The sequence below is a fragment of the Heptranchias perlo genome, unplaced genomic scaffold, assembly GCF_035084215.1.
Source record: "Heptranchias perlo isolate sHepPer1 unplaced genomic scaffold, sHepPer1.hap1 HAP1_SCAFFOLD_70, whole genome shotgun sequence".
In the NCBI taxonomy this organism is placed as follows: Eukaryota; Metazoa; Chordata; class Chondrichthyes; order Hexanchiformes; family Hexanchidae; genus Heptranchias; species Heptranchias perlo.
The window spans coordinates 1,006,485-1,020,383 of record NW_027139729.1 but is presented as its reverse complement, the minus strand read 5'-3'; the positions used below and the strand labels follow the sequence as shown (position 1 = coordinate 1,020,383).

General features: G+C 45.1%; 1 protein-coding gene across 9 annotated transcripts in view; it reads left to right on the top strand.

The window, feature by feature from the left end:
- Positions 1-6,399, top strand: part of LOC137318393 (zinc finger protein 3-like) — a 626,361-nt gene extending 619,962 nt beyond the window's left edge. For all 9 annotated transcript variants that reach the window (XM_067981293.1, XM_067981292.1, XM_067981290.1 and 6 more), the window contains exon 3: positions 5,126-6,399. In XM_067981293.1, coding sequence (XP_067837394.1) covers positions 5,477-6,235 — 759 coding nt within the window. In that variant the 5' untranslated portion in view covers positions 5,126-5,476 and the 3' untranslated portion in view covers positions 6,236-6,399. The remainder of the gene's footprint in view (positions 1-5,125) is intronic.
- The last annotated feature ends 7,500 nt before the right edge of the window (positions 6,400-13,899 follow it).

Sequence of the window (13,899 nt, the reverse complement as noted above, 5' to 3'; positions counted from 1 at the left end):
GCAGACACTGTTCCATTTCCCCCTAACTCAGTGCAGCTGACAGGTGGATACAAAAAGCCCAGTCCAAAATCACACTCTCAGATTGAAAGGCACTGTGTCAATCTCACAATAGGGTAACATTAAATACCAGATAGAAATCACACATGGTACTCAATTGAAAGGGACAGAATGAACCCCAATAATGTACCCTGAGATTCCAATTGAATACCACCCCACAACTCGCACATGTGACTTTAATACATGCAGTATCCATTTGAATAGTGTATCATGAGATACAAATTGCAGACAAGTCCAAAACTCATCTGTAGTATCAGACCGAGAAATGCTGTGACAGTGTAACCTGAGAAAGAAATTAGAAACCAGTTTATAATACACTCATAGTATGAGAGTTAAAGATACAGTGTCAATTCTATTCGTGCAGACTGAGATACACATTACATACCAGTCCAAAAATCTCATACAATATTAGACTGAAAAACACAGTATCGATTACAATAGTACAGACTGAACTACACATTATATACCAATTCAAAAATCATTATCAGTTTGAAATATATATTACCATTCACAATAGTACACAGAGATATTGATTTAACGGTAGTCCAAAGATACACAAATTATCTGATTAAAAACCTCCAGCATGAAATTCTAAAGTTTATCCATATTTAGCAATTAAATGAGAAAAAACTATTTAAACATGAAGATATTAAAGCTACAGTATTGAACACTATACTGTAATCAGAGAGAATAATTATAGACAGATACAGAATAAATCTCACACTCTTTTATGGTACCAAAGTTGACATATAATGAATCCCAAATATCTCATAATGAAGCAGAGACTGGCAGATAAAGTATGAATCCCACACTCACACAGCATCAGAGACTGTATATATTGAATTAATCGCAAACTCAAACACACTACTCACAAGATACACAATGAATCCCACACAGTATCACGGACTGAGAGATACAAAATGAATCTCACAGTCACCTATATTAGTGCAGGCTGAGTTATAAATTAGGGACCAGTCCACAAATCTCAGTGTCAGATTGAAAGATACAGTATCAATTCCATTAGTGCAGACTGAGCTACATATTACATACCAATACAAAAGACCGATACAGATTCAGACTGAAATATACAGTATTCCATTTATGTAGACTGAGCTACACATTGTAAACAAGTTCAAAAATGTCACCATATCAGTTTGGAAGATACACTAAATCACAATTGTGTTCACATTGATGCAGATTTAATAGTAGCCCAAAAAGTGCACTCATTCTCTGATTATGACCTACAGCATCAGATTTTAAAGGATATGATTATCTACCACTTAAATACTGGGAATGTCTCACTCACATACAGCACCAGAGACTGACAGATATGGAACGAATCCCAAATTCACACACGGTGCCAGAGACTGACAGGAACAGAATGAATCTCATTCAGATACAGTACAAGGGACTGACATATAGAGAATGAATCCCACACTCACACAGAGTACAACAGGCTGACAGATACAGAATGAATCACAAAATACCACAGTCAGACAAATACTGCAGACTGAGTTACACATAACATGCCAGTCCAAAAATCTTAGTGTTAGATTGAAAGATAATGTATCAATTCCATTAGTGCAGACTGAGCCAAACATTATATAGCAGTCCAACACTGTCAGACCATATCAGACTCAAAGATACATCAATTCCATTAGCACAGACTGAGCTACATGTTACACACCAGTCCAAAAATCTCATACAGTAACAGACTGATTGATACATTATCAAATCTATGAGTGCAGGCTGAGCTATATATTACATTCCAGTCCAAAAATCTCAGTGTCAGACTGAGATACAGAATTAATTCCATTATTATCGACTGAGCTACACATTATATACCAGTTAAATAATTTCACCATGAAAAGATTGAAAGGTACTTTATCATTCACAAGAGTTCAGAGATGAAGATGTAATACTACTCCAAAACTCACACACGTTGTTTGATTAAAGAAAATCCAAAAGTGTATCAATATTTACAAATTAAACACTCGATAAATACTACATGTACTTTAAAGTATTAAAGATATAGTTTCAAATACAATAATGTAAACTGAAATAAGAATATAGAATGAATCCAGACTTGCACATGGTCTCAGAGACTGAATTATAGAATGAAACCCAGACTGAGATAAATTAGCTGAGACTGACAGATACAGAATGTATCCTAAACTCACATACAGTATCAGAGACTGACAGATACAGGAGAAACCCCACATTTGCATCCAGCACCAGAGACAGACAGAAACAGAATGAATCCCACACTCATACACAGTACCAGAGACAGACAGATACAGAATAAACCATATACTCATGTACAGTACCAGATACAGTATGAACCCCACACTTATATACAGTGTCAGAGACTGAGAAGTACAGAATAAACCACACACTCATATACAGCACCAGAGACAGTCAGAAGCAGAATAAACCTGACACTCGCATACAGTACCCGTTACAGACAGATACAGAATAAACCCCACACACGTACAGTACCACAGACTGACAGGCACAGAATGTATCCCACACTCACACACAGTACCAGAGACTGACAGATACAGAATAACCCTCACATTTATATTCAGTACCGGACACAGACAAATAAAGAATGAACCCCACACTCATTTGCAGTACCAGAGACAGACAGATAGAGAATGAATCCCAAATTCACACACAGTACCAGAGACTGACAGATACAGAATAAACCCCACATTCATATACTGTACCAGAGTCAGACAGATACAGAATAAACCCCACATTCAAACAGTACCAGAGACAGACAGATACAGAATAAACCCCACATTCAAACAGTACCAGAGACAGACAGATGCAGAATAAACCCCACACTCATTTCCAGTATCAGAGACAGACAGATACAGAATGAATCCCAAACTCACACACAGTACCCGAGACTGGCAGATACAGAATGAATCCCAAATTCACACACGGTACCAGAGACTGACAGATACAGAATGAATCTCACATTCAAATACAGCACCAGAGACTGACAGATACAGAACAAAAACCACAATCATTTCCAGTATCAGAGACAGACAGATACTGAATAAACCCCAAACTCATGTACAGTATCAGAGACTGAAAAATACAGAATAAACCCCACACAGGTACAGTACCACAGACTGACAGGCACAGAATGAATCCCACACTCTCACACAGTACCAGAGACTGACAGATACAGAATAAACCCCACACTCATATACAGTACCAGAGACTGACAAATGCAGAATAAACCCCACATTCAAACAGTCCCAGAGACAGAGAGATACAGAACAAAAACCACACTCATTTCCAGTATCAGAGACAGACAGATACTGAATAATACCCACATTCATATACAGTGCCAGAGACAGACAGATACAATATATACCCCCCACTCATATACAGTACCAGAGACAGACAAATACAGAATAAACCCCAAACACATCTACAGTATCGGAGACAGACGGACACAGAATAAATCCCACACTGACACACAGTACAAGAGACAGACATCTACAGAATAAACACCACACTCATATACAGTATCAGAGACTGACAGATACAGAATAAACCCCACAATCACATACAATACCAGAGAATGACAGGAACAGAATGAATCTCATACTCACACACATTATCAGAGACTGACAGATACAGAATAAACCCCACAATCACATACAATACCAGAGAATGACAGGAACAGAATGAATCTCATACTCACACACATTATCAGAGACTGACAGATACAGAATAAACCTCACAATCATGTAAAGTGCCAGGAAAAATTGTTTGGTTAGGGAGTGTCTGTAAATGAAGGAAACATGGTGTCTGGTAAGGGAGTGTCTATTCATGAAGGAAAAACGGTGAAGGGTCAGGGAATATCTATAAATGAAAGAGAAATGGTGACGTGTCAGGGAGTGTCTATAAATGAAGTTGAAATGGTGTCTGGGAAGGGAGTTTTATAAATGGGAGAAGACATGGTGACAGGTCAGGGAGTGTCTAAAAATGAAGGCGAAATGGTGACGGGTGACCGAGTGTCTATAAAGGAGGGAGAAATGGTGACAGATGAGGCAGAGTCTGTAAATGATGGAGAAATGGTGACAGATGAGGCAGAGTCTGTAAATGAAGGAGAAATGGTGACTTGTCAGGCAGTGTCTGTAAATGAAGGAGAAATGGTGTTTGTTCTGGGATTGTCTGTAAATGAAGGCGAAATGGTGAGTGGTCAGGGGGTGTCTGTAAATGCAGGAGAATTGTTGACAGGTCAGGTAGTGTCCATATCTGAAGGAGAAACAGTGATGGGTCAGGGAGCGTCTAATAATGAAGGGAAATGCTGATGGGTCAGGGAGAGTTTGTAAATGAAGGAGAAATCTGAAGGGTCAGAGAGCGTCTATAAATGTAGGAGAAATGGTGTTTGATCAGGGAGTGTCTGAAAATGAAGGAGAAATTGTGACAGGTCAAGGATAGTCTTTAAATGAAGGAGAAATGGTAACTGGTCAGGGAGAGTCTCGCCAAAATTGGGAGATATCACAGATGGACGGCTGACAGGCAGCTATAGGGAGGGACATTGTGTAGAAATGAGGGGCAGAGCATATACACACAGCCAGAGTCAGCATATTCAGGAGAGGAGAGGGGAATCAGTGAGTGGAGAACTGAACCCAACCAGAGTCAGCACCTTCAGGGGAGGAGAACCAGTGAGTGTAGAACTGAACCCAACCAGAGTCAGCACCTTCACGGGAGGAGAGGGAGGAGAACCAGTGAGTGCAGAACTGAACCCAGTCAGAGTCAGCACCTTCAGGGGAGGAGAGGGAGGGGAACCAGTGAGTGTGGAACTGAACCCAGTCACAGTCAGGATCTTCAGGAGAGAGTGAAAACTTAAATAGAAGGAAAAATGTTGGAGGTGGTGCGATGGGTTTGGGTTTCAGCAGAGGGAGGAGGGTGAGTGTGTGGACGGGGATTTACAGTCTGGGGGAATGAGCGGGAAGAATGTTCCATAGGAACTGGAATGGCCTGTTCTGAATTTCTATCCTGTATTCACAGTGAGGACTTTTGTTATCTCCTTTTACAGGGTATTACAAGGGGAGGATTTGCAGACGAGAAACTCAAACCAAACATCACGTCAAGATCTGACTCCATTCACCAGCACCTGAAGATTATCGGCCTTAAAATATAGGAGGAATGTTGATCTGTTCTATCTGTGGAAAAGATTTCAAACATCACTGTGACTGGAATAGCAGCGAGACACACACACCCGATTGAGAGTGTTCCAGTGCACTGACTGTGGGAAGAGCTTTCACCAGTTACACAGCCTGAAGAAACATCATACCATTCACAGTGGGGAGAAACGAGACACGTGTTCTCTGTGCAGACGAGACTTCTACTGATCTCCAACGTGGAGAGAGAGAAGGACACCCGGACCATGGAGAAACCGTGGAAATGTGGGGACTGTGGGAGGGGATTCAGTTACTCGTCCCGGCTGGAAACTCAACGACGCAGACACACTGGAGAGAGGCCATTCACCTGCTCCGTGTGTGGGAAGGGATTAACTCAGTCATCCCACCTCATTGAACATCACCTTGTTCACACTGATAAGAGACTTTTTAAATGTTCTGTCTGTGAGAAAAGCTTTAAAAGAAAAAGTGATCTGCTGACACACCAACGTACTCACACTGGGGAGAGGCCGTTCACCTGCTCCGTGTGTGGGAAGGGATTCACTCGGTCATCCAGCCTACTGACACACCAGCGAGTTCACACTGGGGAGAGGCTGTTCACCTGCTCCGTGTGTGGGAAGAGTTTCACTCGATCATCCCACCTGCTGAGACATCAGCAAGTTCACATCGGGGAGAGGCCATTCACCTGCTCCCTGTGCAGGAAGGGATTCGCTCAGTCATCCACCCTGCTGACACACCAGCGAGTTCACACTGGGGAGAGGCCATTCACCTGCTCCGTGTGTGGGAAGGAATTCACTTGTTCATCCGGCCTCAATGAACACCAACTTGTTCACACTGATAAGAGACCCTTTAAATGTTCTAACTGTGAGAAGAGCTTTAAAAGAACTTGGGATCTGCTGAGACATGAACGTATTCACACTGGGGAGAGGCCGATCACCTGCTCCGTGTGTGGGATGGGATTCACTCAGTCTTCCCACCTGCTGAGTCACCAGCGAGTTCACATGTGACTGCAGGGGATGGATTCTGCTGTTATTGCTGATGTTAATCACATCCAGGACTGAACCATGTTCATTCTGACAGTTGGGGTTTGTTTCTGATGTTAAACTCCAGACCAGTTAAAGGGATTATGAATATTCTGTACAATTGTCAAATTAATCAGCTTTCTTTTAAACACAGTGTGTCCAGTCCTTGATATCTTGATGATAAGAGAAGCAGTTTGAGGACTCATGATGAAGTGAGTGGAATCCATCTTAGAACTGAGTTCCTCCACCATTTTAAAAGATGGATCGACAAATGTCCAACTCTGACAGGACAGAAAATTCTATTATATCACACGGTCCACTTCAATCAGGCTGAGCAGATTTCCACTACCCTTGTGTGGGAAAGAGTTTCCTGATTTCAATCCAAGACACCCGAGCTCTAAATTTAAGTTTATGTCCTCTTGTTCTGGATTCACCGACTAGAGAAAATAGTTTCTATTTCCACCCTATCGAATCCCTTTATAATTTTAAATATCTGGATCAGATCACCCCTCAACCTTTTAAACTCAAGGGAATGCAAACCAAGTTTATGCAACTGGTCCTTATAATTGAACCCTTCAAGCCCCAGTGTCATTCTGGTGAATTTGCACTGTACCCCCTCCAAGGTCAATATATCCAATATGTCCCAGCACTGACTGTGTGCATAACAGGACTGAGTGTCCCAGCACTGACTGTGTGTTTAACAGGACTGAGTGTCCCAGCACTGACTGTGTGTATAACAGGACTGAGTGTCCCAGCACTGACTGTGTGTATAACAGGACTGAATGTCCCAGCACTGACTGTGTGTATAACAGGACTGAGTGTCCCAGCACTGACTGTGTGTATAACAGGACTGAGTGTCCCAGCATTGATTGTGTGTATAACAGGACTGAATGTCCCAGCATTGATTGTGTGTATAACAGGACTGAGTGTCCCAGCACTGACTGTGTATATAACAGGACTGAGTGTCCCAGCATTGACTGCGGGTATAACAGAACTGAGTGTCCCAGCACTGACTGTGTTGATAGCAGGACAGGGTGTCCCCGCACTGAATGTGTTGATAGCAGGACAGGGTATCCCAGCACTGAATGTGTTGATAGCAGGACAGGGTGTCCCAGCACTGAATGTGTGTATAACAGGACTGAGTGTTTCAGCACTGACTGTGTGCACAACAGGACTGAGTGTCCCAGCACTGACTGTATGGAAAAAGGACTGACTGTCCCAGCACTGACTGTGTGTATAACAGAACTGAGTGTCCCAGCACTGACTGTGTTGATAGCAGGACAGGGTGTCCCAGCACTGACTGTGTTGATAGCAGGACAGGGTGTCCCAGCACTGAATGTGTGTATAACAGAACTGAGTGTCCCAGCACTGACTGTGTTGATAGCAGGACAGGGTGTCCCAGCACTGACTGTGTGTCTCACAGGACAGAGTGTTTCAGCACTGACTGTGTGTCTCACAGGACAGAGTGTTTCAGCACTGACTGTGTGTATAACAGGACTGAGTGTCCCAGCACTGACTGTATGTATAAAAGGACTGACTGTCCCAGCACTGACTGTGTGCATAACAGAACTGAGTGTCCCAGCACTGACTGTGTGCATAACAGAACTGAGTGTCCCAGCACTGATTGTGTTGATAGCAGGACTGAGTGTCCCAGCACTGAATGTGTGTATAACAGGACTGAGTGTCCCAGCACTGAATGTGTGTATAACAGGACTGAGTGTCCCAGCACTGAATGTGTGTATAACAGGACTGAGTGTCCCAGCACTGACTGTGTGTATAACAGGACTGAGTGTCCCAGCACTGACTGTGTGCATAACAGGACTGAGTGTCCCAGCACAGAATGTGTGTATAACAGGACTGAGTGTCCCAGCACTGAATGTGTGTTTAACAGGACTGAGTGTCCCAGCACTGAATGTGTGTTTTACAGGACTGAGTGTCCCAGCACTGACTGTGTGTTTTACAGGACTGAGTGTCCCAGCATTGACTCTGTGTATAACAGAACTGAGTGTCCCAGCACTGACTGTGTGTATAACAGGACTGAGTGTCCCAGCACTGACTGTGTGTATAACAGGACTGAGTGTCCCAGCACTGACTGTATGTATAACAGGACGGAGTGTTTCAGCACTGACTGTATGGATTACAAGACTGAGTGTCCCACCACTGACTGTGTGCATAACAGAACTGAGTGTCCCAGCACTGACTGTGTGTATAACAGGACTGAGTGTCCCAGCACTGACTGTGTGTATAACAGGACTGAGTGTCCCAGCACACTGACTGTGTGTATAACAGGACTGAGTGTCCCAGCACTGACTGTGTGTATAACAGGACAGGGTGTCCCAGCACTGAATGTGTGTATAACAGGACTGAGTGTCCCAGCACTGACTGTGTGTCTCACAGGACAGAGTGTTTCAGCACTGACTCTGTGTATAACAGGATTGAGTGTCCCAGCACTGACTGTGCGCAGAGTGTCGATGGTGTGTGGGAGGAGATAAATGGGTGGGTTCGATTCCATGAGAGGTTGGAGTGACATGGGGTTGTCGGTGGAGAATAAATCGGTTGGAGGAGGTTACAGAGATATGGAGAGGGCGAGGACCATGGAGGGATTTGAAAACGAGGACGAGGGTCTTAAAATCGAAGCTTTGTCGGACCGGGTGCCAATGTAGTAACACATGAACAGAAACTTACGGTTCACTGCCCGGCAGACAGGTGTCGAAGTCATTGATGTCCGCGGGGGAACAGTCAGGGTCACAGCAGCAGTTGAGGTCTCAGACTCCGCCAGTCAGGTCACAGGTACAAATGGGAACGGCTGGAACAAGACACACACAGTGAGATCTTACAACAGAGCACGGACGGTCTCAAAGACCACCTCCCTCCCTTGTCTGAATCCACGATCGCCGTCTTCACCATCTCCCAAAATCAATCTGCAGACTTATCCTCCCACTGCTTTCTACTCACCGAATTACAGCTTCCAGATACCCAGCACAACCCACTTAATAATAATAATAATTATGAGGAGAGAATAGAGAAGCTGCGATTACTCTTTTCGGAGCAGAGAAGGTTCAGTGGAGATTTACTCGAATGGTCCCGGGGATGAGGGACTTCAGTTCCCGGGAGAGACTGGAGAAACTGGGATTGTTCTCCTTCGAGCTGAGACTGTTTAGGGGAGATTTAAAAAGAGGTTGAAAATGAGGAGGGGTTTTGATGGAGTCGATGGGGAGAAACTGTTGCCACTGGCGGGAGGGTCGGTAACCAGAGGACACAGATTGAAGGGAATTGGGAAAAGAGCCAGAGGGAGATGAGGAGAATGTTTTTAGGCAGCGAGTTGTTCTGATCTGGAATTCACTGCCTGAAAGGGCGGTGGGAGCAGATTCAATAATAACTTTCAAAAGGGAATCGGCTCAATCCTTGAAGGGGGAAAATTTGCGGGACTGTGGGGAAAGAGCAGGGGGGAGTGGGACTAATGGGATCGCTCTTTCACAGGGCCGGCACAGGCGCGATGGGCCGAGCGGCCTCTTTCACAGGGCCGGCACAGGCGCGATGGGCCGAGCGGCCTCTTTCACAGGGCCGGCACAGGCGCGATGGGCCGAGCGGCCTCTTTCACAGGGCCGGCACAGGCGCGATGGGCCGAGCGGCCTCTTTTACAGAGCCGGCACAGGCGCGATGGGCCGAGCGGCCTCTCTCTGTGCTGTTTGATTCTCGCTCACTTTTGGGCTCCGACCCACGGCCCGTTTGACGGGGAGGCGGGAGAGTGACTCCCCCCCGAGCCCAGCTCGACACCGGGCGCTGACAGAGTGGAGATTCACGGGGCCCGCAGGAGTAACTCCGCCCGCCTCCCCTCCCAGGCCACTCCCGGGTGCGGGCCCTCCCTCTGTCGGCCTCGCCCCCGCCCACAGCACCGCCCGCCCGCCATCATCTTCCCGGCGCCGGCCTGTTGCTAAGGGAACGCGGCACAGGAACCGCGCGGCGCATGTGCGGCATCCCTCTGGCCCGAGCGGCACCTCCGCCTCGTGACGTCAGCGCGCAAAGGTGAGTGACGCTTCAGAGTGTCACGTGGTGGAAGGTGTCAGCCCAGGAGTCGGGGGGAGGAGAGAGCTGTCAATCAAAGGGCCCGGATTCAGCACTCACTGCGCACAGGGTTTGGAGAATTTGTGTAAAATGCAAAATGTGCAAGAATGAAATAAAATTAGAAATGTACCAAAAAAAGGGGAAAAAAACTGCAAATACAATAAGCTGAATTTAAAACAGAAATGTCTAAACTCACATAAGGCTGATGGTCTGGGTCCTCCCGCCACTATTCGTCTTATCCACCTGGGGCACAGGATGAGCAGAATGCTTGAATGTAACTTTTTTTAATGCATGATGTGGAGATGCCGGTGATGGACTGGGGTTGACAATTGTAAACAATTTTACAACACCAAGTTATTCACAAGCTTTCGGAGGCTTCCTCCTTCCTCAGGTGAACATTCACCTGAGGAAGGAGGAAGCCTCCGAAAGCTTGTGAATTTCAAATAAAATTGCTGGACTATAACTTGGTGTTGTAAAATTGTTTACAATTTTTTAATGCAGATGGTGCTGGATGGATGGAATGGACCAGCGAGGGAGGTCGTGGTGCCTGATTGTGTCAGCAAATTCCAGAGAGTTTGCGAAATACCTGATACCTTGGGATACGACAGCCTCGAAATTTAAAATAATTTTTGGTACATGTGCACTAGTTTTTTTGTGATTGCTGTACCTGGGCACCTAAGTCTCTTTGCTCATCGACAGTCCCCAATTTCTCACCATTCGGAAAATTCTCCTATTTCTCACCTGGTGCCAGCAATAGAATTACATAGAATGTGCAGAAGGTCCATGCCGGGGATTATGCTCCACATGAGCCTCCTGTCACCCTTCTTCATCTAACCCTATCAGCATATCTTTCTATTCATTGCGATATGACAGCCTAGAAATTGGGATCTTCAATGTTATTTTTGGTACATGGTGCGCTCGCTTTCCACTCTTCACCATCCAATAATAACAGACCTTTATTGTTTGGTGTACCTGGACACCAAAAGCCCCTTTGCTGCTCTACAGTCCCTATAGATGCTCTTTGTATTACTACCCGCATCTTTACAGTCTGGCAGTGTTTACTCTCTTCACTGTCCAATAACAACAGAGACGGCGAGACTGGAACTTTTTTTTGTATTTCAAAATATAGTTTATTTCATAAAATTTATGGATGCACACTGTTCAATTTAATTATCACAGTTACAATTCAAAATAATCAATACAGATCGTGCACACTACGATTCCATTTTTACAATTCAACACACAGTATATATTTTCTAAGACATGATGTACAATACAAGGTGAAATAGCCTAACACAGTGGCCTTTCCCCATAGAGCTTTTGCCTGGGCCGCACCTCGCTTCAGTGTGTCCCACTGCTGTCGGGGGTGACCCCCTCTTCGACTCCATGGTATAGGGATCCTGTCTCTGTGGATGGGGGTTATCCCCTTTTACCCGAATACATGGATCCATTCGCCCACATTCATGTTAGTGTTTGGCAAACACTGTCTGATGTCTTTCACACACCTGCAGAAGCTTGGGGTCAGAGACGTAGGGGGTAATTTCACCTTCACTGCTTGGGCGGTAAACTGACGGAGCAGAAATTAAAATCGGGCCGGTTCTTTCAGCGGGGGGACGGGGGGGGGGGGTGATCCGCTCCACCAGTTCAGCCCCCCGCGATGGTGAAAATTTCCCTCCACGTGTTGTGAACCGGTGCAGTTTGAAACAATGAACCAGCTTGTGGTCTTCGAAGATTGATATTAGGGCGGAGGTCAGGAAAGGTGTGGCCGATTTTAAGTATCCCCGCCTGGCGGAAATGGGGTGGTAGAGGCGAGTAAATGGTGTCAGGTCACTTACCGCCCCTTTAACGTTGGAGTTCCTGCCTCCACCATCGTGGGTCGGGTCCTGAGAAGAGCGGCCGGAGCAACACCCACCTGTTTCCGGGTCAGACCACGTGTAATATGTAAATCAGAGTATTATGACGTATCTGGGACAGTATTTAAATTTGGTGACGAATGGGAGGAGGAGCCGCCCTATCGATGGGCATTGAGTGATCCAGAACACTGAGAAGTTTATTGTTAACTTATATTTTTTGGAGTAAGGATGAGCCGGAGAGCTTTCCCTTGGCCTGCTGCGGCCGTGAGAAATCTCCCGGCCCCTGATCATCTCAGAAATGTATCAGGAGGTTTCCTCATAGATCTGTGTAACCAGGCCCAGCCTCATGTCCCATTAAACTCCCTGCAGTGAGTAAACATTGCTGAACAGCAGCTCAGAGAGGAAACGATCTCCGGAACTCCCCACTGGAGTTTGAAATTACATTAATATTTTACCAGTTAGTAACGGTCCGGGTGTTGGTCCATTATTATTCTGTTCTGGTCAAAACAAATGTCCCACTGAACAGGACGCTGTCTGACCCTGACAGCTCACCCTCAGTCCATCCCACCGGGCAGTCTGTATGATGGGAAATAATCATCAATCGAAAAGGAGGATTTGATTTTATTCATTTCAGGATTAAACATTTAATATTGAAATCATATTATTTCCAAACTAATAACAGCAAATAATTTCATGTTAGAATCACATCTTGTATCATTTCACAATACCGCATTTGTCGGGTAAAATATAATTCCTGTCTGCTTTTTTCCAAATTTATTTAAAGTATTCGATTGATATCAGTTACTTTAGTGAACTCATTGATGTCAATAGATAGTAAAATCAGGCGCGGTGAATAACGGGCGCCCGATCCGCTACCGCCCGTCTTCGGCCACCGCCAAACGTGAAACTCTAATTGACTCTAATTGACTTTTTATTTAATTTCGGATGGAAAGTCTTCAGACGTTTCTATGATTTAACTAATGTAACAATTAGATTCAGTGGGTATTTAAGCCCGTTCTTCAGCTCCTCTCTGAATTTAGTCTGGGTCACAGCATAAATACACGTGTTGGTGCAGGAACTGAGAAGTTGAAGCATGAATCCGGCTGACTCAATGTCACTGGCCGGATAGAACTGGGCGTTTGTTATATGCGGAGAGATAAAATAAAAAACGAGTGTGCTCCATAACAATATAAAACTGCCTGATATACTGAATAGTAAAATGATGGATTTCCTTCGGTTCTCCATCTCTGGATCCTTGTGATTCTCTCCATTGCTGCGGCCCCGGAGTCCCCTGCGGGCTCTGCTGGCCGCTAAAATGTGCCTGGCGGTGAAAACATTGAACAGCAAAATCAGAATGCAAGGCAGACAATACATTAACACAAGATTAAACAAGTCAAACGCTGCCCATGCGGGTGAAGTGAAAAGGGTCGGTTTAAAGACACAACCCCGGGGTACATTGTCCATTATATATTCCGGGTCAAGTGCAAAGTACATGGGAATGTTTAGTAAACAGCTCAGCGCACTCACCACCCCGATAATAACAGCCGCCGTTTTCTCGGTGCAATATTTTGTTTTCAGCTTCTGACAACAAATGGCCACAAATCGATCAAAGGTGAAAGCGACTGTGAACCAGACAGAGGTCGATATGGCCGCAAAACTCAGGGTGAGAATGAGACGGCACACGGGGGTAATGGTCAAGAATGAAACTGGGAAATAAATCTCAACAATGCG